The 20,980-nt window shown below is 40.1% G+C and overlaps 1 protein-coding gene across 8 annotated transcripts in view; it reads left to right on the top strand.

The window, feature by feature from the left end:
* rbfox1 (RNA binding fox-1 homolog 1) overlaps positions 1–20,980 on the top strand; it is a 1,725,607-nt gene that overhangs the window by 1,105,583 nt on the left and 599,044 nt on the right. The window contains exon 1 of one of the 8 annotated variants that reach the window (XM_043711603.1): positions 9,451–9,572. The exons of the other annotated variants lie outside the window; for them this stretch is intronic. Coding sequence (XP_043567538.1) covers positions 9,531–9,572 — 42 coding nt within the window. The 5' untranslated portion in view covers positions 9,451–9,530. Of the gene's footprint in view, positions 1–9,450; positions 9,573–20,980 lie in introns of those variants that run through there. 8 annotated transcript variants of the gene reach the window in all.

Here is a 20,980-nt window from a genome sequence, read left to right as displayed (position 1 = left end):
TAAGTGTTCTTTAAGTAAATAGGTACATCTTAAAAATAACTTCACTTTAGAAATTTAGTTCTAGAGTTGTACATTATACTTTGACACAAAAATGGAATGCAGAAAAGCTGCATGCACATAACTAAGTTTCAAAAACAACTCATTTCTAATATATTTGGAAAACATGAATTATGTATGAAAATGCAAAATAAAAATATTTCTTCAGCGAAAATCTCTAATTAGTTTATTATTTTAAATGTCATCATACATCTTTCACAAATAATATTAAGAAGGAACTTTTTTTTAATTTAAGCTCTATTTATGTACCTTTTTCATTCTGTTCAATACATTAGCTATTGTTGCACTTCAAAAAATGCAAGAATATAAATTACATCATCCAATTTTTATCTTGTACACTGCCACATGCATTGTGGTGTGAAGTATTGTTGCATCAGTATGTTTCACTTTGAAGAGCTGGCTCACAGACTTTTCACTGCATCTGCACACCAACTGCTCAATATAAAAAAATACATCGGGATGAACAGATATATTAGGGGAAGATAGAATCAGTTAATCAAAAAGCTCTTTCTAGGCTGAGGGTTCTTGCCTGCTCTATTTGCATGGTCTGTGGTTAAGTCTAGAGAAAACCGGAAATCACCGATACAACATTACATACCAAAATAAAACAAAACAAGGTAGGCAATTTTAACTTCTGGTCAATTTGTGTGGATTAACCATTCATTTTGTCTTCAAAGACCCGCTCATGAATTTAAAATCCTGATCATACATAAAGCTGGAAGGTAAGCGGGTGGGTGTTGTTGTAATTTATCAGATTAAGATCTCAATAGACTGAGGGAGACCATCAACAAAATTCTTTGCAGGCAGAGGAATTGTGGTCATAAAGAGTAAAACTCCCACATGCCATTGTTTAGATTAACTTTGTCACTCACTTTTCTTTGAGGTCTTCAATTCTATTGCCTTTGAAACTTCAGCATGCCATTTATATCATAGAATCCTAATTTCATAGAATCATATAATTCCTACAGTGCAAGTAGAGGCCATTTAGCCCATTGGGATTGCATCAGCCTCCAAAGAGCATCCTACCTAGACTTACACTACCCCCCGTAACCTTGCATTTTTCCCATGGCTAACCCACTTAGCCTACACATCCCTGGACATTATGGACAATTTAGCATGGCCAATCCACCTAACCTTCACATCTTTGGATTGTGGGAAGAAACTGGAGCACCGGAGGAAACCCACGCAGACACGGGAAGAACATGCAAACTTCACATGGACAGTATATTAAGAGGGGGCTAACAGCTCTTTAACCCCTTGTAGTGTTGATTTGACTTCATAGTGCTAGCACAGATTTAGGGCTGAGAGCCCTACGAGCGATTGTTAGTATCCCAGTGATGTCAGAAATGGACAAGAAAAACACTCCAAGGATTACTTCGCAAATAAACCAAGACCAAGGAATGTATTTACATTAAAAACAGAAAATGCTGCAGGAACTTGCAGATCTGCCAGTGTCTGTGGAAAGAGAAACAGCGTTAATGAGCATAATTTCGAGGACAGATATGGACTACATTGAAAGATTTGTGAGAATTCCTTGAGAAATGGAGTGAGATCTTTCCCAACGTCAGGTACAACAAGTAACAAGCATTTTCCAACTAAGAACATTGAGACGAGATTCATGCTAATGAGTGGCAAGAGATCTATTAACTGGGATTATTACGCATTACACCTTACTACTTAATCTTGCCTTATTAATATGCAAATCCCCATTTTACCATCTGCAGGATAAAAACTAGGCGCTGAGAATCACCTACATGAATGTCAGTGAGAGGATTTCACCTTGCTGCTTGCTCTTGGTGACCTCCACCTGACACCAATGTCTCAGGGTGTGCTTCAGAGTCGTGGCTGTACTCGGCTCATCTCCCTGGACGCTGGGTGTCCAACACATGCCAGTGTCTCTGCACTATCATGTACCTCTCCAATGCAAACTGACACTTTGGAGCACACCTGCTCCTTTCATTGTAATGCTTCTGCAAAACCGTTCACACACAGGTATAGGCACCTAACTCAATGATTGGACTAGTCTGCACCTCAGGGCTGTTTGCTTGCCCTTTTAGTGGTTGATCACTATGTGCCTATCCTGATGCTCACAGCATCTCTCCCTTGTCATTCAGTGCTCCTCTTAACCCCCACCCCACCTCAGCAGAGCTAACTGATGTACAGTATGTCTGACTTGACTTGCCTTACAGCGTAGAAACAAAGCCAGGAAGTTTGTCAAGTTTAACCCTTGATCCCCAAGATCCTATCTATGTCAGTCTTAAAATCTACTCAATTAAGGCCTCCACAGCCTTCTGTGGCAATGAATTCCATGGATTCACCATTCTCTGGCTGAAGAAGTTTCTCCTTATCTCTGTTCTAAAAGGTCATCCCTTTACTCTAAGGCTGTGCCTTCAGGTCCTAGTCTCTCCTACCAATGGAAACATCTTCTCACCATCCACTCTGTCTAGGCCATTCAGTATTCTGTATATTTCAGTTAGATCCCACTCATCCTTCTAAACTCTATCGAGTATAAATCCCAAAATCCTCAAACGCTCCTCATCTATTAAGCTTTTCATTCCTGGGACCATGCTCATGGACCTCCTCTGAACCCTCTCTAAAGCCAGCACATCCTTCCTGAAATATTGGGCACAAAACTGTGCACAATACTCCAAGTGTGGCCTGACCAGAGAACTACAGAGCCTCAGAAGTACATCCCTGCTTTTGTATTCCAGCCCTCTCAAAATAAATGCCATCATTGCATTTACCTTCCTAACTACTGACTCAACCTGCAAATTTACCTTGAGAGAATCCCAGACTAGAACTCCCAAGTCTCTTTGCACTTCAGATTTCTGAATTTTCTCCTCATCTAGAAAACAATCCATGCCTCAATTCTTCCTACCAAAGTGCATGACCTCACACTTCCCCACATTGCACTCCATCTGCCACTTCTTTGCCTACTCTCTTAATCTGTCCAAATCCTTTTGCTGCCACCCTGCTTTCTCAATGCTACCTGTCCCTCCACCTATCTTTGCATCATCTGTAAACTTAGCCAGATTGCCTTCAGTTCCTTCATCTAGATCATAAGTGTATAAAGTGAAACATTGTGGTCTCAACACTGAGCCTTGCGGAACACCACTTGAGAAGGAGCTTTTTATCCCCACTCTCTGCCAAATAGCCAAGCTTCGATCGATGCTAGCACCTTACCTCTTACACCATGCGGCACATTGTCAAAGGCATTCTTGAAGTTTAGGAAGATAACATCCATTGGCTTTCCTTGGTCTAATGTGCTCGTTACTTCTTGTATCTGTGACAGTAGCACATTGGCCAAACACGTACTGTGTATGGTTCAAGCAAAAGACCTTAACTTAAGGTCTAGGGGGAGTAGCCCTCAGTCATGGCCATAGGGAGATCAATCGGTTGGGGCTGCAGGTGCAATAAGTCAAGGACAACGTCTAATTTCATGCCAGAAGTTTTCAGCCTGTTGGTGTGGTCAGGAATAGTCTCCTTTCCTTGTAGAGAGTGAGAAGCTGAGTGTCGGGAAGCCCAGCAACCATCTTGTCTCTTTCTGCTTACAGTAGCCTGTTCTCTCTTGAGTAAGAGACAGGGAGGGACTCAATGAGATGTAAATTAGCTGTTCGTGCTAGTGCAGGTGGGAGAAAGGTGGTCACGTGTTCCGGGACAATGAGTGGGAAGTGCAGCGACCAGAACAGGTTACTTTTGTGGTTGAATTGTGTGGATAAGAGCAAATGAGGGAAGATATTTCAGGGAATAGAGCCTGTGTTAAAGCATGAGCCTTGGTTGGAAATGTGTATAATAGCAGAGAAACTGAGTGTGAGGTATTGGAGAGAAGGTGGTGACATTTAGTCTGGCAGAACAGAGAAGGTCCTTGGCTTACGAGGCATTTCTGGGGCAGCTAAGACTGAACTGGCCTGGGTGGCAGGCTGGGAACAGGCTGCAATGGACATGTCTGTGGCCTCCTCTATAGGTTTTGTGGGAAGTGGACATCTCTTCTCTAGGTCCTTGTCTGCATGGCGGAGTACCAATCTCTCCTTCTCTACCATAGGCCAGAAAAATGCCACAAACCATGTAAAGCAGGTCCAGACTGACAGTTCTACACCGGGTGCATCATTGCACTTTGAAATGGCACAACTGTTCGGAATGTCTCTCCAGTGGTGAATATTTCCGGTTATATTGAGAGGGAGAATTGGGCTAGCAACAGACAGGATGGGCACCAAAGGGGAGCACTAGGTAGTTAATGTAGCAAGTATGCGATGAAAGCACTAGGCTTCGAAGAGAGAAATTCTCCATGAAACTCTATGAAAATGACACTTTTCCAGAATATGGTAAAATTGAGCCCAGTGTTTCTGATCAAGGATGTTTCTCCCAAACCAAGAACAGATACTCAGTGCACAAAAAAAAAGAAAGTTTATTGAAAGTAAAGTCTCTTTTAAAAGTCAGTCTTAAGGAATTTAATCTTACCATTGATGGAAAGTGTTGTTCTGTAAAGCTGGTTGCCCTCATTCAAAAGCAACTTTATGTTGGTATGGACATGTTAACCTTTTTCAGGTTCTGGTTTAGACAGATGAGGTCGTAAGGCATGAATTCCCCTATCAAAACTTTTTTCACATGCATTCATTCATTCAGTGAAGTGCACTGATCCATTTGGACCAATAGCAGATTGGATTCAGTGGAATGCCTTAAGGGAAGCAGATCATGATTCTGTTGCAAAGCCCAAAGATCTTTCGTTTCTGGTAAAACTCTCAGACACTGCACTTTATAGATCATTGTTTCCTATTCAATTACTTCAAACCGGAACTCTTAAATTTGGATGGCATTGGAAGTGTTAAATAGCAAACAGATTTGAGCCAATCATTATTGGAATTTATTTTATTGTTTCAAAAGTGTTTAGCCAAGTGTGCAGTCTGAGTGGATGTTTGAGGTTGATACCAATTATTTTGGATTTGAATTGTGCTGCTATCACATAAGCAACGATCATAATTCAGGTGTGATACAGACCTCCAGCCCTCAGCTTCCAAAATGAAAGCCTAAGTTTGAAATGCTTTTAAGTTGCTGCAGCAATGTGTGAAAGAAGGGCCTAATTACTCCTGCTCTACTCCAACAGCAAGAAGTTGTGAAGTACAGTGGATACATTTTATAGCAAGGTGGTGTAAGCAAGGATTAGGCGCTAATCAAATTGACTGAAAGATTGGGTTTTTTGTCTAGAATATGGTGGGAAAGCAGCTTTTATAATAGATGCAAATCCACATATTGAGCATCTGCCACATCTTGATTATGTGACAAAATATTCTGTGGCTTTGTGCCACACAAACCCTGCATGCTGACAATGACATGGGCAGAAGTAGTCCCATTACTGTAGGTTAATAGAAGGAGACCCACTTGATCATTTATCGAAACAGTGATCCAATAGTGGCCTTATTCATCGCAGAACATCTCTCATCCATATGGAGAACATGCAAATTGGTTGTCAGGTGAGAATTGGTTCAAGCATTGGGCAGCAACTGTACACTTATTGTGGAACACCATATGGTATATTATTAAGTTAATTCATAGAGCTAGCTAACTTGCAGAGCAAGTGTAATGCAATTACACCATTCCATCTGAGAATTAGAGCAGGATGAGTGAATCAAAAAGCTGTCTTGCCTGGCATCGAATGGAAATAAATAAATTTATTTATTATGCATGTTTACTGGGAAAACAGATAACAGTTTAAGCTTTGCAAGGTAAATTTATTGACTGCACCGAAACTGAAATTCATGCAACTAACTTTGAATTTTAAAGGTGGTTAAAAGATTAAAAGCTGCAAAATTGGCTCGTAGCATATGGAATCAATCAGAATTAAAGTTGATTCCATAAATAACAGCTTTGCATTGGCAGCAGGTTGATTTATAAGGCCTTTTTGGCACAGACAGCCTTCAGTAAAGTAAACAAGTTAGCTGATTCGATCATACGATGTGCCCTTAACGAACCAGGCACATGCTTCAGCCAAGTGAGATTAAAGAACTGAAGTGTGAAAACACAGTGCAGTGCTGTGATTTAGATTCAAAAATTCAGCGACTTTTGAAAGAGATGTGAAAATGAGTGTTCATGATAAACCTTCATGCAATTAGTCATATTTAAGCATGAGATATTGCAAACATAGAAGTGAATTTTGGTCTTGATTAGTTTTTGGGCGCAGACTTGACATGATGAGCCCAATTCAAAGGCAGGACTTTCCTATGGATTTCTGAACCCCACAGCCAGGTTAAATGAGGGTCAGAAGGCTATGTTGTGTGGGAAACAATTATTCGTTGTGATTTTCCCAAGAGCAATCAATTAATGAGAAAGGATTGGGCATATAGTCACTTGGAGCTAACGGATCAATCAAAAGCAGCAGCTGTAGAAGATACGTGAGGAAAAGGGGGCATCAATATCACAGCACTTTTTTCTCTGTCTTTTTAAAGTTCAAACACAAATGGCTTTCACAGCAGATGACCAGTGGGGCAGTGTGTGTTGGGGTGGGCCTTCGATAGGACAGCATGCTGCAACATTCAGGCTCCTGTAAATTCGGTATTTAACTTTGTTCTGTGTTCATTAAGTAGGTTTCCTAATGTTTAGCGACAGACTTTAGTGGCTGAAGAGGCTGTTTGTGATAGAGGGATGTGTCTTCCCATTATGTATAAATTCAGTGATTTAAAAAATGTTTCACAAGCCTACTCTTTCGTAGAATCCAGACTCCTCTTTTCCCTCCAAAACGTAGGAAATGTTAATGACAAAGGACAGCCACTGAAATGGCTGTTGAAGTAAGTCAGGGAGTGGGAGTGGGGGTGGGGGGGGGATGCTTTTTGAGTGACTCCCCCTCCATTTCTGCATCCTTGCTAATTGGATAGCAGATCATATCAGTGAATAACTTCCTGATATGGTGGGAAAAAAGCAACTTTTTCCCATTTTGCATGAAGGAGTGTTTTACAACCCAGGGCTACTGCCACCCTCCTGACTCCAGTCTTGACTCTGGAGCTGTGGAGACTCAGACCATGGCACAATCCCTCACACAAGTTCCTCTTGTTTATAATATTTAACCCAGACAATATTAAATTATGAAACTGAACATTTTGGATTACTGCAGTTCAGGAAGGTGGCTCACCACTGCCTGCTCAAATACAATTAGGAATGGATAGCAAAACAGTGACCTGGCCAGCTAGATCAAACCCTATAAAACATTTCTTTTCACAGGTAGAAATGTTTGACAAAGCTCAGTTTGTGTATTTGTATCCAGTCATAAATAAATCTCTCTAATTAACCTGTACGTGTTATCTGTATTTTTGAGAATTATTTTTCTGGTATTTTGTTACTTCAGTATACAGTACTTTGGAAAAGTGTCTAATGAGCACTTGTTTGAAAAAGGGGAAATACCTCTACCATTTACCAGCCAGCACTACATTCATCAGCCTTTCTTTTCCCGCTTATGTTCATTTTGCATGTGCAAAAATACCTTTTACCCATGAACAATTGAATTCTCAGTTTTTAATTTGGAAATATGTTGCATCTTGTAGATATAGATGCAATAATATAAAGAATATCAAATTCAGCTATACGTATAGCTGGATTGGGAAAGGAAAGTAGCTTTTTTACAGTGGTACAGTAAGAGCTGATGGAATTCTGAGAATATAATTCAAGATGTGTTGTTGAAAACACGGCAGGTAAAACTCCTGATTGTTTCTAGGATTGTTCTTATTGGCCTTGGAATGTTCCAGTCTGATGTTGTACATAAAGAACTCAACTTCTCTGTTTGACACAGTACTCGATTATTTTGGCAACTGCAAACCAAAATGTGCCCACTATGCACGAGAAACTCACCTCTGGAGCAACCTGTCCCATCCTCCCTCCCAAAGTGGTTACAAATATCTCTGACAGTATTGGGCGGAAGTGGGTACTGCAGATTAGAATCAAGATTAGAGTGGTGCTGGAAAAGCACAGTAGGTCAGGCAGCCTTTGAGGAGCAGGAAAATCGACGTTTCGGGCAAAAGCCTGTGCTTTTCCAGCACCACTCTAATCTATGACAGTGTCTGGGGCAGGACACTTCAGTTATCACCTATTTGTTAAGAAGGGAATGCATTGATGTCCAAAGTCTGTACCACTATTACCACATCCTCAGGGATAGACTCAGGGATTGAGATTCCCGGCCAACTGCTCCCATTTCCTTCTGAGGTGGTCCTTCATAGCCTCATGAAATAACGGCAACTCTGTCACTGTTCATCATCGATATAAATACCTCCAGAAGTAGCACAGTCACACTGGAACCTTCTCTTTGCCTTGGCATCATAATTGCCATCTTTTAAATGCCAGAAACTTTATTCAGTGCAGCTTCCCTTAGGTAGGAGAGCCCACCTTAATGAAGAGTGTGTTGGCTGTCCGTACGTTTCCAATACAACACTGGTCAGTCCCCTGCTGAGTGCAAAGGAAGCCATCGGCAAGAAACCTGCTCCATGCCACACAACAGTCAGAGGAAGAAAGTGGAAAGATCAAGTTTACATCTCACCTGACTCCGCTAAACCCAGCACAGGGAGTTTGTAAATCATGGATGTCGCATCAACAAAACAGGACAAATACATTTTTCACTCCAAATGTTTAAAAAATGTCTTCAATTATTTAATAGGCTGGCACAGTCTCATGGATAATTGCAGTCAATATATGCCAGTGTCATCATAAAAGCAATGCTTAATTATGAGGACTTACGGCAGTCAAGGCACAGATGGTTTCCGTTTCAAGCCAACCCTTTGGCACAATTGTGCTATCCCATGACAGCGCCAGTGGGACCACAACACATCATGCACATAGCCTTGCATCGTTTCTGGAGGACAGCTCATTGTAATAGGCTTCCTGCTCATCTGAAGATGTTCACATTAAAACCGTGCAGGAACGAACTGGATCTCAGCACAGAATGTCAAACAAGTCAGTGAGTTTTATGAATTTCTTGGTCCATTTCTGGACTGGCTTTGGCTTGCTGCCAACTTTCACTGACAGCTTTGGGGATTTCATGTTACAATCAGCGGCTAAAATCCGCAAATATCAGCCAGTATTTCAATTGTAGTTTCTAAGACTTTGAAAGAAATTGTTCGGATCAATAGGGGGGAGTTTTTATTTTGTTGCTGGGAGGGGAATCTAGGAGAGGGCAATATAACCTGAAAATCCAAGTCTGACCATCCGAGAAAAAAGCGTAAACATATGACTTGATGCTGGAGGTAGTATTCATTAAGAATTTTAAATTGAAGGTTAATGCACATTTTCTAGCCAAAAGTATTTGGAAATGGTGGAATTAACACAGAGTCACTGGAGTCAAAATGTTAACTCTGCTTTCTTCCCAAAAATGTTACAACAGCTGCTGAGTTTCACCAGCTATTTCTGTTTTTGTTTCAGATCTCCAGCATCTGCCGTTCTTTGTCTTATTTTAGGTTATTGAATGTGCTCGGAGATGCACACTAGGGTTACCATGATTGATGGAAGTCTTTGTTAGATCAACACCCCACCTGTCCCACACAGTAAGCATTTAAATGTTTCATAATATATTGGAAAAAGCACACAATGATAGCCAAAGCCAAATATGACACTTGCGCCTTCTACTCCCAAATCACATGCTATACTTTGGCAAAGAGGCAGAACTGAGGTTCAACACAAAGAGCTTGCGTACCTTTCATCACACTAGGAAAAGTAAAATAGATGATTTGACTTGAACTGCATCTTGACAGCTCACTTGGGATGTGGATTCAATAAAACACAAGAGTATCCATTGCAAATTGATATGCATGGCAGTTGATTTAGGATGAGGACAATAGTGGAGATAGTGCACTAATCTATTTCGTTAGGCATTAATTGGAGCCTGCCTTTCACCCATTACTTCCGTCAGATGTTGTTTCAATTTTGATCTTTTACCATTGTTTTTCCAAACAATATTTAGATGTGTCAAAAAGGATAAAATGTGAGGGTGCTTTCCCACTGCTGGTCTAGCTTCCATTGAAATTCTGAATTTACAGCAAGTGTGTTGATGACTAAAATATTAACACATTTCTGAATGGAAAGTGCAAATGTTAGAATTGGTTTTGGTTGTTACGAGTGCTTCTCAGGACATGGTCTGGCACGCCATTAGCCATTTTATGCCAATGCTAGATAGAGGGTTGTGTTACAAGCTCAAAGCCACTTGGTCGGCTTCATAAGTATCAGTTACTCCCATAAGCATTAGCGTATTCTTATTTTAGGAATCAACTGAATTTGCATTTAATCTGCTTTGTTGATGGCATGACTTTAGGGAACAAAACCTAATATCCAAGCCTTTTGTGTGTAGGTTTCTTCAACATCTCTCAAGGTAGACTGAGCAAATATCTGGCAAGACAAAATTTGATCTGAAATATTGAACTGCATGCCGAGCAATACTTATCAGATTCAGACATGCATTTGCTTTCTAATCCCTCAACTTCTCCAATTTCAGCTTCTCTCTTATCTTTGTATTGAAATGGCTCACTGCTTTACACCTTATTATCTTTGTAACCTCCTCTAGTGCAACCTCTTCCCCCCCCCCCCCCCCCCAAGACTATCATTTGCTTGGCTCAGATCTCTTGGACATCCTCTCTACTCTCATCCAACCATTATTGTTTTGCCATCAAACATCTGTTCAGTGCTTGTTCCATACTCTGGAATTCCTTGCTTAAATCCTTATATTTATCTAGCACCCTCCTCTCTTTTAAAATGTATCCTAAATACTGTCTCTTTGTTCAAGTTTTTAAAATCCCCTTTTTTTTTTATTTTGTCTGATTACAGCTATGAAGTGACTATTTTTTCTACCTTGAGCTTACAAGTAAATACAAGTTATTCCTGCACTGCATACACTTTCTTGCATAACCGTAGGCAATATGAACACACCAGACTTTCTCACATAAATTGGTCACACAACTTGATTTAAACAAAATGGGGTAGATTGAAATGAAACTGGACAGATTCTTCAGTGACCAAGTGATGCAATCTGCCAGATTAGAACCATTTCTGAAGAATGGCAACAAATCTGGTTCGGAAAATCTAAGCTGTTTTATTTGGAATTGGATTCAGCAATCATGTCTTTTGGTTGGGTTTCAATACTTGACCCTCTGATAAAGATTGCATTTCAATCTCCTCTTCCTGCTGCTCCTCCTCAAGTATGTCTTTTTGTAAAGTTGTATAATAAGCATCAGATTACAATAAAATTGTGAACTTGCCAAGGCTATATTGTGACCATTACTCTGCACAATATCCATGCACATGAAGGTTTGTTTCAACAATCTAAAGGACCATTCATCCAGCCTCAAAGAGATTATGGGCATTTCATTATTTCAATCAGCAGCCCTAGTTTGTCTCATGGGATCGCAAACAAGAGCTGCTGAAAATATCTCTGATCCCTGAGGAACATTTTTGTTACTTACTTCATAGGATGAGGGCATCACTGACTGGGCCAACATTCATTGCCCATTTCTAATTACCCAGTTACATGCAGACCAGGCAAGAATGGCAGATTCCCTTCCCCAAAGGGTATTAGTGAACTAGATGGGTTTTTCCCAACCATTGGCAATAGTTTTATGGTCATCATTAGACTCCTAATTGCAGATTTTAAAAATTATTGAATTCAAATTTCACCATCTGCTCTGGCAGGTTTTGAACTCCGGTCCCATAGAACATTACCTTGATCTCTGGATTAACAGTTCAACAAGAACACCAGACCATCACTTGCCCCTTGCCTGATCAAATAATAGTAGCAGGTTAGGTGAATTGGCCATGCTAAATTGCCCAGAGTGTTCAGGGATGTGTAGGTTAAATGCAATGGTTGGGGCTAAATGTAGAGTAATAGGGTAGGGGAATGGGTCTGGGTGGGTTATACTTTGGAGGGTCAGTGTGGATTTGTTGGGCCAAATGGCCTGTTTCCACACTGTTGGGATTCTATGATTCTATGAACCGCCATAAAGTGAGAAAGGCAAAACTAATATCAAGCTAGCAGACAATTACAAATAAACTTTGCATGTGTTCAGCTGTATACTAATAGAAAGTTATCTCATTCTGTTTATGAAAACTTGGAATGGGTATAGGTGCACATAGAGTCTAGTGTGCTAGCAATAATTCCTGAAAAATTGGACAATGTAACATCAAAAGAGTGCATGACTTAATATTTATTGACATATTGATGAAAGAAATAGTCTAGTAAACAAATCATTTATAACCTGCTTGATGCTCCAGTAGACTTTTGGATGCCAAATTAATGTTTATCCCTACTGCTGTTTGAAAAGATCAAATAGTTTAAAAGTGTAAGATTATGATTGCCTTGGTATCGATATTTGCAGATTTATCCCCATTGTAGAATTTAGTTGAAAATCTGACTTAAAAAGCTAACATATTTCCCAATGGTAAGTTGGTAAAAAAGTCAATTCTCCTCAAATCCAATTAGTTGTGCCTTAGTTTGTGGAGTTAGGTGGTTAAATAAGTGTGGCTGTTATTCCTGAGCTGTAAATATACCTCTCTCAAGTCTCCACAGGTATTATATTTCCTAAAAACCAGCAAATAGAGAGAAAATAAAAGTGCAGTCCACTATGAGGTAGTCATAGAATACTGTATATACTATGATTTCCAATAGATCCTGAAATCTAGTGATGCTTAAACTGGATAATAAAATCAAAAAATCAATGTATATTTGCTTTATGGGATGTTGTCATCACTGGAAAGCCCATCATTTGTTCTCCATTTTAGTTTGGCCTTGAACTGAATTGGAGGCAACCACAGAGCTGTGAGTCGAAAGGCAAACCAAGGCCTGACTCAAGGATGGCAGAACATTTTTTTTTTTCTTTGTGAATCAGTTGCATTTTTATGACAATTAATGAAAGTTCACAGTCACCAGTACTGAAACTACATTTCAACTCCAGATTCACTAATCTAAGCTGGTGTGGGTGAACCCATTTCCCAGAGAATTAATCTGGGCTTCTAGCTTGTTAGAAAGTGAGGACTGTCGATGGAGATCAAAATCGAAAAGTGTGGCACTGGAAAAGCACAGCAGGTCAGGTAATATCCAAGGAGCAGGAGAATCGACATTTCAGGCATAAACTCTTAATTCATTATTCCTGATGAAGGACTTATGCCCCAAAACGTCAACTCTCCTGCTCCTTGGATGCTGCCTGACCTGCTGTGCTTTTCCAGTGCCACACTTTTTGACTTCTCATTTGTTAGCCCAGTAACATTACCACTACATCACCATCTCCCATCTCCCTTTTACATGTCTTCAAAATGTTTCTTCTCAGATAAATACTAAATCATATGTTTGGCCAACAAGAGCAGAATCTAAGGTGGCAATATATGCAAAGTTTGTAACTTCCTTCAATAATTTTATCCATAGCCATTAATTAACATTGAAAAATTAAAATAAAAGTTTATTGAATAATAATGCAGTAAAGGGCCTGAAGCTAGTTTTAGCTAGCTCATTGAAATGTATCAGCATTTCCCTGAAGTAGTAAGAAAAAGGTTCACATTTAATACATCCTATTAAGGAGCATTTACAGCCCTTTGTGTTTTTCTATGTCTTGTGATAACATTGAGAATAAGTTCCCTTAATGTACCATTACAGGTGGTTGATATTCTGAGTATTTACAACGTTAATGACAAACTGTGCTTCATTAAATGTGGAAAGAAGGGAATTCTGCCTACAGCTAAGACCCACTTTCCTGTTACTATTTGCATGGTGAAGGTAAAGATTGTAGCAATTGCCTTAGCCAGCGGGAAATTCCAGTCAAACAGGTGATATCAAAATACCTACCTACTAATCTTCCCTTTCTAATTTTGGTAAGTAACATCCTTATCTCGTGATCAGCAAGCTTTAAAATTCACCCAGTTCTAAATCAGAGTCCCAAACTGTAGTCATGTTGTCTGAGTCCTCTCTGACTGATTTCATTTACAACAATATTTGTGATACTGGTTGTTTCATTGGTCATGGGTAATTAAATCTTTTGACATAGTTTTTAGAGCTGCAGCTCAATTGACATTGTAACTTGAGACACTTGTTACAATTGTGAGGTTGATAAAATTATTTTGCTTTGGTATTATGTGGGAAAAATACAGGGGTCATGTAACCTGTGCTAAAGACTCTTGAACAACAGGTCTGCTTTATGGTGTTATTAGAAATTAAAGGAAGGTTTAGATTGTTTTCCTGGGGAATAGGTACAAAGTCTAGATTAGAGTGGTACTGGAAAAGCACAGCAGTTCAGGCAGCAGCTGAGGAGGAGGAAAATCAACATTTCGGGCAAAAGCCCTTCATCAGGAATAGATTCGTCAATTTTCCTGCTCCTCGGATGCTGCCTGACCTGCTGTGCTTTTCCAGCACAACTCTAATCTAGACACTGGTTTCCAGCATCTGCAGTCCTTGTTTTTACCTAAGAGGTACAAAGTGTTCATTGCTGCTAATGACGAAAGCAGCAATGATGCTAATGGACAGACTATAAGTCTTCAAGTTCAAGGGAAATGTTAAGAAGATCATGTTGCTGATAAATGTACTTTGAACTGTCCAATTCAGAATCAGAGAAAATTGGAGCCTAAAGAATAGCTAATTTGCATTTCTATCTGGATACAAAGCCCACGTGATTCATGTTGCTATCGGAAAGGATGCAGAGGGAACCACTGTAAAGGTTGTGTTCTGGGGTTCTCTGTTCATCTGTAGGCTCCCTGAGGATGTTGAGTAGGAGCTTGCATTATGATTGGATAGACCAAATAGGGAGCTACAAGAAAGCTTGCAAATTGGCTCAGAGAGATATCTCCAGGAAAGCTCAGACCATGAAAGATAATTCTGGAATTAAATGTTTACAGGATTCTAAAGGAAAAGATTTAACGTAAACCTTCAAGAGCTAAGAATCATTTTGGATGAATTCTACGAGAATTGAATTTCTTATTAAAGAGCAGTTCAACGGGCTTAATAGTAAGTTTTTCTGTTATGTTAAAAGGTATGTTCAAAGAATGGTTGCAGTAAACATCTTAAAGCATTATATCTTCTTTTTGTTATCCTCTCAGCTATTAACTGGAAGTTTGGATTTCTCTTTTCTTAAAAGTTATTGGTCTCTCCGGGACCTTAACATGCTAAAATAAAAACTAAAATTGTCGGAACTATGTGGCAGATTGATCAGCATCTGAAAAGGATCTGATGGTTTACTGACTCTCAAAACATTGAAGTGAGGGTTCTCTTACAGCTGACATGTGACCTACTTTGCAGTTCTAACATATTCAGTGTTGTTTTAAGATTTACAGCATTTTCAACATTGCTTTACATTGTCAAACTGTTCAGAGTCGACAAATTTCTCCTGAAATCAAGTACACGCCCAAAGCAGGTTCTTGAGTTGGTTACAGGTCTCTCTGAACTTGCATCATGGCATGAATCCACTTATCTCAGTGTCACTTTAATTTTTGAAACTTGATGGTTTTTCTTCCAACTATGTAAAAACAAGGACTGCAGATGCTGGAAACCAGAGTCTTGATTAGAGTGGTGCTAGAAAAGCACAGCAGGTCAGGCAGCATCCGAGGAGCAGGAAAATCGACATTTTGGGCAAAAGCCTTGTTTGAATCTTTCTCTCTAAGACCTGGACAATACTTAAGTAAAGTTTTTTTTTAGACTTAGTCACCAGAAATTATTTGAACTTTTCTCTCTATCTCCTTTATTCAAAAGCAGTAAGTGACTGGGAATGCCTTGTTAATACATCTGTTCTCTACAATATTAGAAGAGATATAGCAGAGGTGAAACAATGAGAATGAGGTAACAATGCAAAAAGATTGACAATTGAATCATAAATACAGGAACACAATGTTGGGAAATTTCCAGGATCTGTTCCTTCCCCACTGTCACTCCAAAAGTATGTGAATAGAAACTTAAAACATTTTCCAGTCAACACTATTTGTAAATGAAACTACATTGGTTAGGAATGTCAAATTCAGAAAGTCTCCTTTTTTAATTTCTCCACTTTTTGCATGTTTTTTTCGAGATTAGTGTTGAATGCTGCTCAAATTGAATCTGTCACATAGTTTGCGAAACTATCGTTGCGACTCTAACTAGTAATGGCCTTTTCAGTTGCAAGTAGAAATAAGATGCCTATCAGAAATACTCTGCCATTTCGCAAGCCAGATGCTGGGGATCTTGACAATTGTAATTTTAACCGAGATTCACACATCCCTCCCCTCATTATGTGACATGGTACAAGCACTGTTGCTGTGAAGCATCAGAGTAATCTGGTCACAGTCCATATGTGCAGGTTTCCTGAGCTTATAGCCAAATGTCCACTAAACAGTATTACAGATGCAATAAACAGTGGATCATTCCTGCAGGAAATAAACCATTTTGAAAACAGCTCATAAAGTACTTTGCATCTACAGCTGTGATATAAATGGCAGTGATCACTGACACTGCATTTGTTCTCATTTCACCCTAGTACATTTAACCTAGTGTTGAAAAGATCCACAGGACATTTGTACAGGTACACAATCCATTATCCAAAACCCTTGGGACCAGTTGGTTTTCGGAATCTAGGATTTTTCTGATTTTTAAATTTAGACAGATGAAGTTTAATTTAGATAAATGTGAGGTGCTGCATTTTGGGAAAGCAATCTTAGCAGGACTTATACACTTAATGGTAAGGTCCTAGGGAGTGTTGCTGAACAAAAAGACCTTGGAGTGCAGGTTCATAGCTCCTTGAAAGTGAAGTCGCAGGTAGATAGGATAGTGAAAAAGGCATTTGGTACACTTTCCTTTATTGGTCAGAGTACTGAGTACAGGAGTTGGGAGGTCATGTTGCAGCTGTACAGAACATTGGTTAGGCCACTGTTGGAATATTGCATGCAATTCTGGTCTCCTTCCTATCGGAAAGATGTTGTGAAACTTGAATGGGTTCCGAAAAGATTTACAAGGATGTTGCCAGGGTTGGAGGATTTGTGCTATAGGGAGAGGCTGAACAGGCTGTTTTCCCTGGAGCGTCGGAGGTTGAGGACGCTCCAGGGAAACCTTATAGAGTTTACAAAATTATGAGGGGCATGGATAGGATAAATAGACAAAGTCTTTTCCCTGTTAGGGTGAGAGGGGAAAGATATAAAAGAGACCTAAGGGGAATCTTTTTCACGCAGAGGGTGGTATGTCTATGGAATAAGCTGCCAGGGGAAGTGGTGGAGGCTGGTAAAATTGCAACATTTAAATGTAACATTTAGATGGGTATATGAATAGGAAGGGTTTGGAGGGATATGTGCCGGGTGCTGGCAGGTGGGACTAGATTGGATTGGGATATCTGGTTGGCGTGGTTGGGTTGGACCAAAGGGTCTGTTTCCATGCTGTACATCTCTATGACTCTATGACTAAGTTATGGTTTAACGGTGAAATTTTAAAATATCTTACAGAACAGCAGGTACACCTGTGAGTACTACTGGCCCTGAGACAGAATCTATGCCTTCCCAGTGCTGCGTCACACCCCCATGTCACATCTGAGTGACATGCATCAAGTAGGTGTGGAGTTGGGTTCACTGTTTGCACGCCAAACAGTCTTGATAATGAGAAAAATACTTCACTAAAACATTTTCGGATTTCGGAGCTTTTTGGATTTCGGAAAAAGGATTGTAAACCATGCAAGTTTACTGTGAATGAATTGGTGTAAATTTGGGGCTAATTTCCACACTAAAAACGATCCGGGGGCAATGTCATACCAATTGCTAGATTGCAAGATTCAGCTTCATAAATGCCATTTTGTAGGCCAATTATGTTTAGTTTACCAGCTTGGTAAAAGTGCATATGAACCTTTCTTTAATGGCCCTTTTAGCTGCCACAAATTACCATGTTTGGCACCCAATTTGGTGCTTGATACGCTAGATTTCAGAATGAATTTATCACGTGTGCTTATGTGTAACAATTATTTTCACTCTCAAATGTGAAGTTCGAGGCCATGTGCTGATTGCGAACTGAGATACATTAAACTTTGTAGACAAGAATAGCAAATTGTCTGTCACAGACTTTCCATATCAAAATATTTATCTGGAAACGTTAAATTGTCACATATCATAAATGTTGAACTTGTACACGTGCTGTGATTCTGCAGGAGATCGACATAATGCAATGGACATAATGGCTGACTTCAGCACAGGATGGAGACAGGGTGTCAGAAGGCATTCCACTTAAGCTTACTGACATTAGAAGGGACTGTCATTTTGTCAGAATATGTTCAGATGGCTTTTGTCGAGTTTATCTGATTTTTTTAAAAAAATCAATATGCTTTCAATTCATAACATGAGTAAGTTGGAAAATCTGATGCTATTTTCCACTTGCAAGAAGCCTATTCAGTCATGTTGAAAATTAACAGACAAAATTATTCAACTCCTATTGTAGACATTTTTAGTGCTCTTCCTATGTCTTCAGAGAAGTAGAATATAAATGAAAATCTTAATTATTCATAAAATTGCTCTAATCATTGCTGGTTATTAAATTCAAGACTACAATGTGAGAGAAAATCAACCATAATTCATGCATTATTCAGGCATAGTAAAAAAAGCTACAAAATCAGACAAAGATCTCTTGCAATTGACTTCCTCCCAAATTTTGCATGCTGTCATTTTAGATCATGTTGACCACTGGCCTTTTGTCATCCATATGGCCTGTCCTGACTCAGAATCCTTGAGCATTTTAATCTGTGGTCTATCACTTGATTCAAGACTACAATATCAAATTGGTCCCAAACTGGGCAGTAAATTTGATTTCTGTTCATCTGGGAGTGGTTTCCTCAGCAATTCACATTGAAGGATGCTGAAAAAGAGTAATAGGGATGGATTTTATCAGTGAGCCAGAGGTGAGTTAGAAGGTGAGCCTACTGACAATCATCAGGTGCCACTTGCCCAGAAATACAGCATTTCAAAGAGGACTGTTAACCAGTTGATGACAAAATAAGAGACAATTCTTTACTATGAAGTAATGAAAATGGACTGTTTATTCATAGAATGTAATTTTAATTCCTTATGTCTCCTAACTCATCCTCCAATGTCACAGCTGATTCTCTTTATATGTGATCCCAGTTCTTTATCAAACAATTACCATAACACTATTTTCTAAATAATGTAATTGATAAAACATTAACAAGACAGCTTTCTAACAGGAAGTGGTGGGAGATCAATTAGTCTCAATATTAATTTACTTCTATGGACTGTTATTCACATTTGAGCATTTGCTTCAAATAGCTGGTGCATAGGCCCCAGTTAAATTTGAAGCCTCAGCCTGGCGTGAAGGTGCTCATTCAGTAGTAGGCTGTCAGGAGTGGGGACAATCTCCTCCTGCTGTCCACAACCCTCCCAGTGTGTTTGGGAACATCAGGTCACTGTCATATATAATCCTCTAGAAGGCTCTCCCACCAGAGCTGTCACCTCAGAGTGATAGCCTCACCATTCCTTACATGTGTCAGCAGTTACTATCTCTCCTGATGGAGCTGCTAGCCACCTACACCCCCAGGGCATTGCAACTGACCCTCTTGCCTGCGCAGCACACATACCATTCCTATTCATACAGGGCTCCTTGCAGCAGCCAATTAATGGGCTGCCTCCAGGAAAATGGTGCTGACATTTAGAAATCAGACAGCACCATTCAAACCTCTAAAATTCAGATCATCTTTTCTAAATTTCACCTTGTTTGATCTGAAAGCAAGAGGAAAGGAAACATTGCTGACATATTGCATTCTAAAACCTAGTGGTAGAATTTAACACCCCTCAAGTGAATTGAGAAATGGTGGTGTATACAGTGGGATGGGAAGTCCCAGCATGGAAAGCCCATCATTTCCCTCACTTTTAACCCACGCCCGCCTCAATTAAGTCTGGGGTGTGAGGGTTCAAGGGTGGCCTTCCCATCCAGAGACCAATTCAGGCTCTTACATGGCTACTTCAGGGACTCATTTCAGCACAGCCAGTACATGGTGGAGGGTATCTATTGTAACCTTCTGGGTATATCTTGGTGGGCCCATGAGTGCTTTGTTGAGGGACAATCCCTCCTGTTGCCCAATTCAGGTTCCCACCAGCAGCCATAGAAAAACCACAGGATAACACTCTCCTTTAAAACAGCCCTTTCCTCCCCCATATCCATGATCCAATAGGCTGCCGTCTTTTTGCTCCTCCTCCTGGGTTGGCAGCAGTCTCAGCAATGATCACTGAAAAGCTGGCATCCTCTGATTGGCTGACAGCCCTTAGAGGACCTCGAAGGAGGCTCAACACAGACCAGCCTGTTTGATGTTTAATCTCATCCAGATTGATCCTGGCAGGTTGTGACCAGCTTCCAGCCAGTGGACAGGCACATGACCAAGAACAATAAATTGAAACCCTTCTTTCCCTTTCAATGACTATTCTTAGAATCCATACAGTATAGAAACAGGCTGGAAAAGTCCACAATGGCCCTCCAAAACGTATGCCACACAAACCCATTCTCCTACAATTACCCCTGACTAATGTACTCAACCTACATATCTCTGAACACTATCGGCAATTTAGCATGGCCAATCTACCTGGCCTGCACATCTCTTGGATTGTGGGAGGAAACCGAAGCAAACCCACACAGATGCTAAAGGATTGTGCAAACTCCACACAGACAGTCGCCTGAGGCTGGAATCGAGCCCAGGTCCCTGGCACTGTGAGGCAGCAGTGAGGCAGCAGTGCTAAACACTGAGCCACCATTCACAGCATTCACAGTAAAAGCATTTTAAAATTTTAAGACTTTTGTAACCAGGATTTCTCTGACATTGGATATACTTTAACACAGTACTCTAGGTCCAACATAAAACTATCGTGACCACTATTACAGTCACTTAGAATGCAAATTCCCTTCATATAATCTGGTATTGTGTTTGGGAAAGGGCTTCCCCAATGTGTCCTCAGCGAGGGGGTGTTACTGCACAGGTGCGTG

Source organism: Chiloscyllium plagiosum, chromosome 21 (assembly GCF_004010195.1).
Source record: "Chiloscyllium plagiosum isolate BGI_BamShark_2017 chromosome 21, ASM401019v2, whole genome shotgun sequence".
Taxonomy (NCBI): domain Eukaryota; kingdom Metazoa; phylum Chordata; class Chondrichthyes; order Orectolobiformes; family Hemiscylliidae; genus Chiloscyllium; species Chiloscyllium plagiosum.
This window is presented reverse-complemented; position numbering and strand designations above follow the sequence as displayed.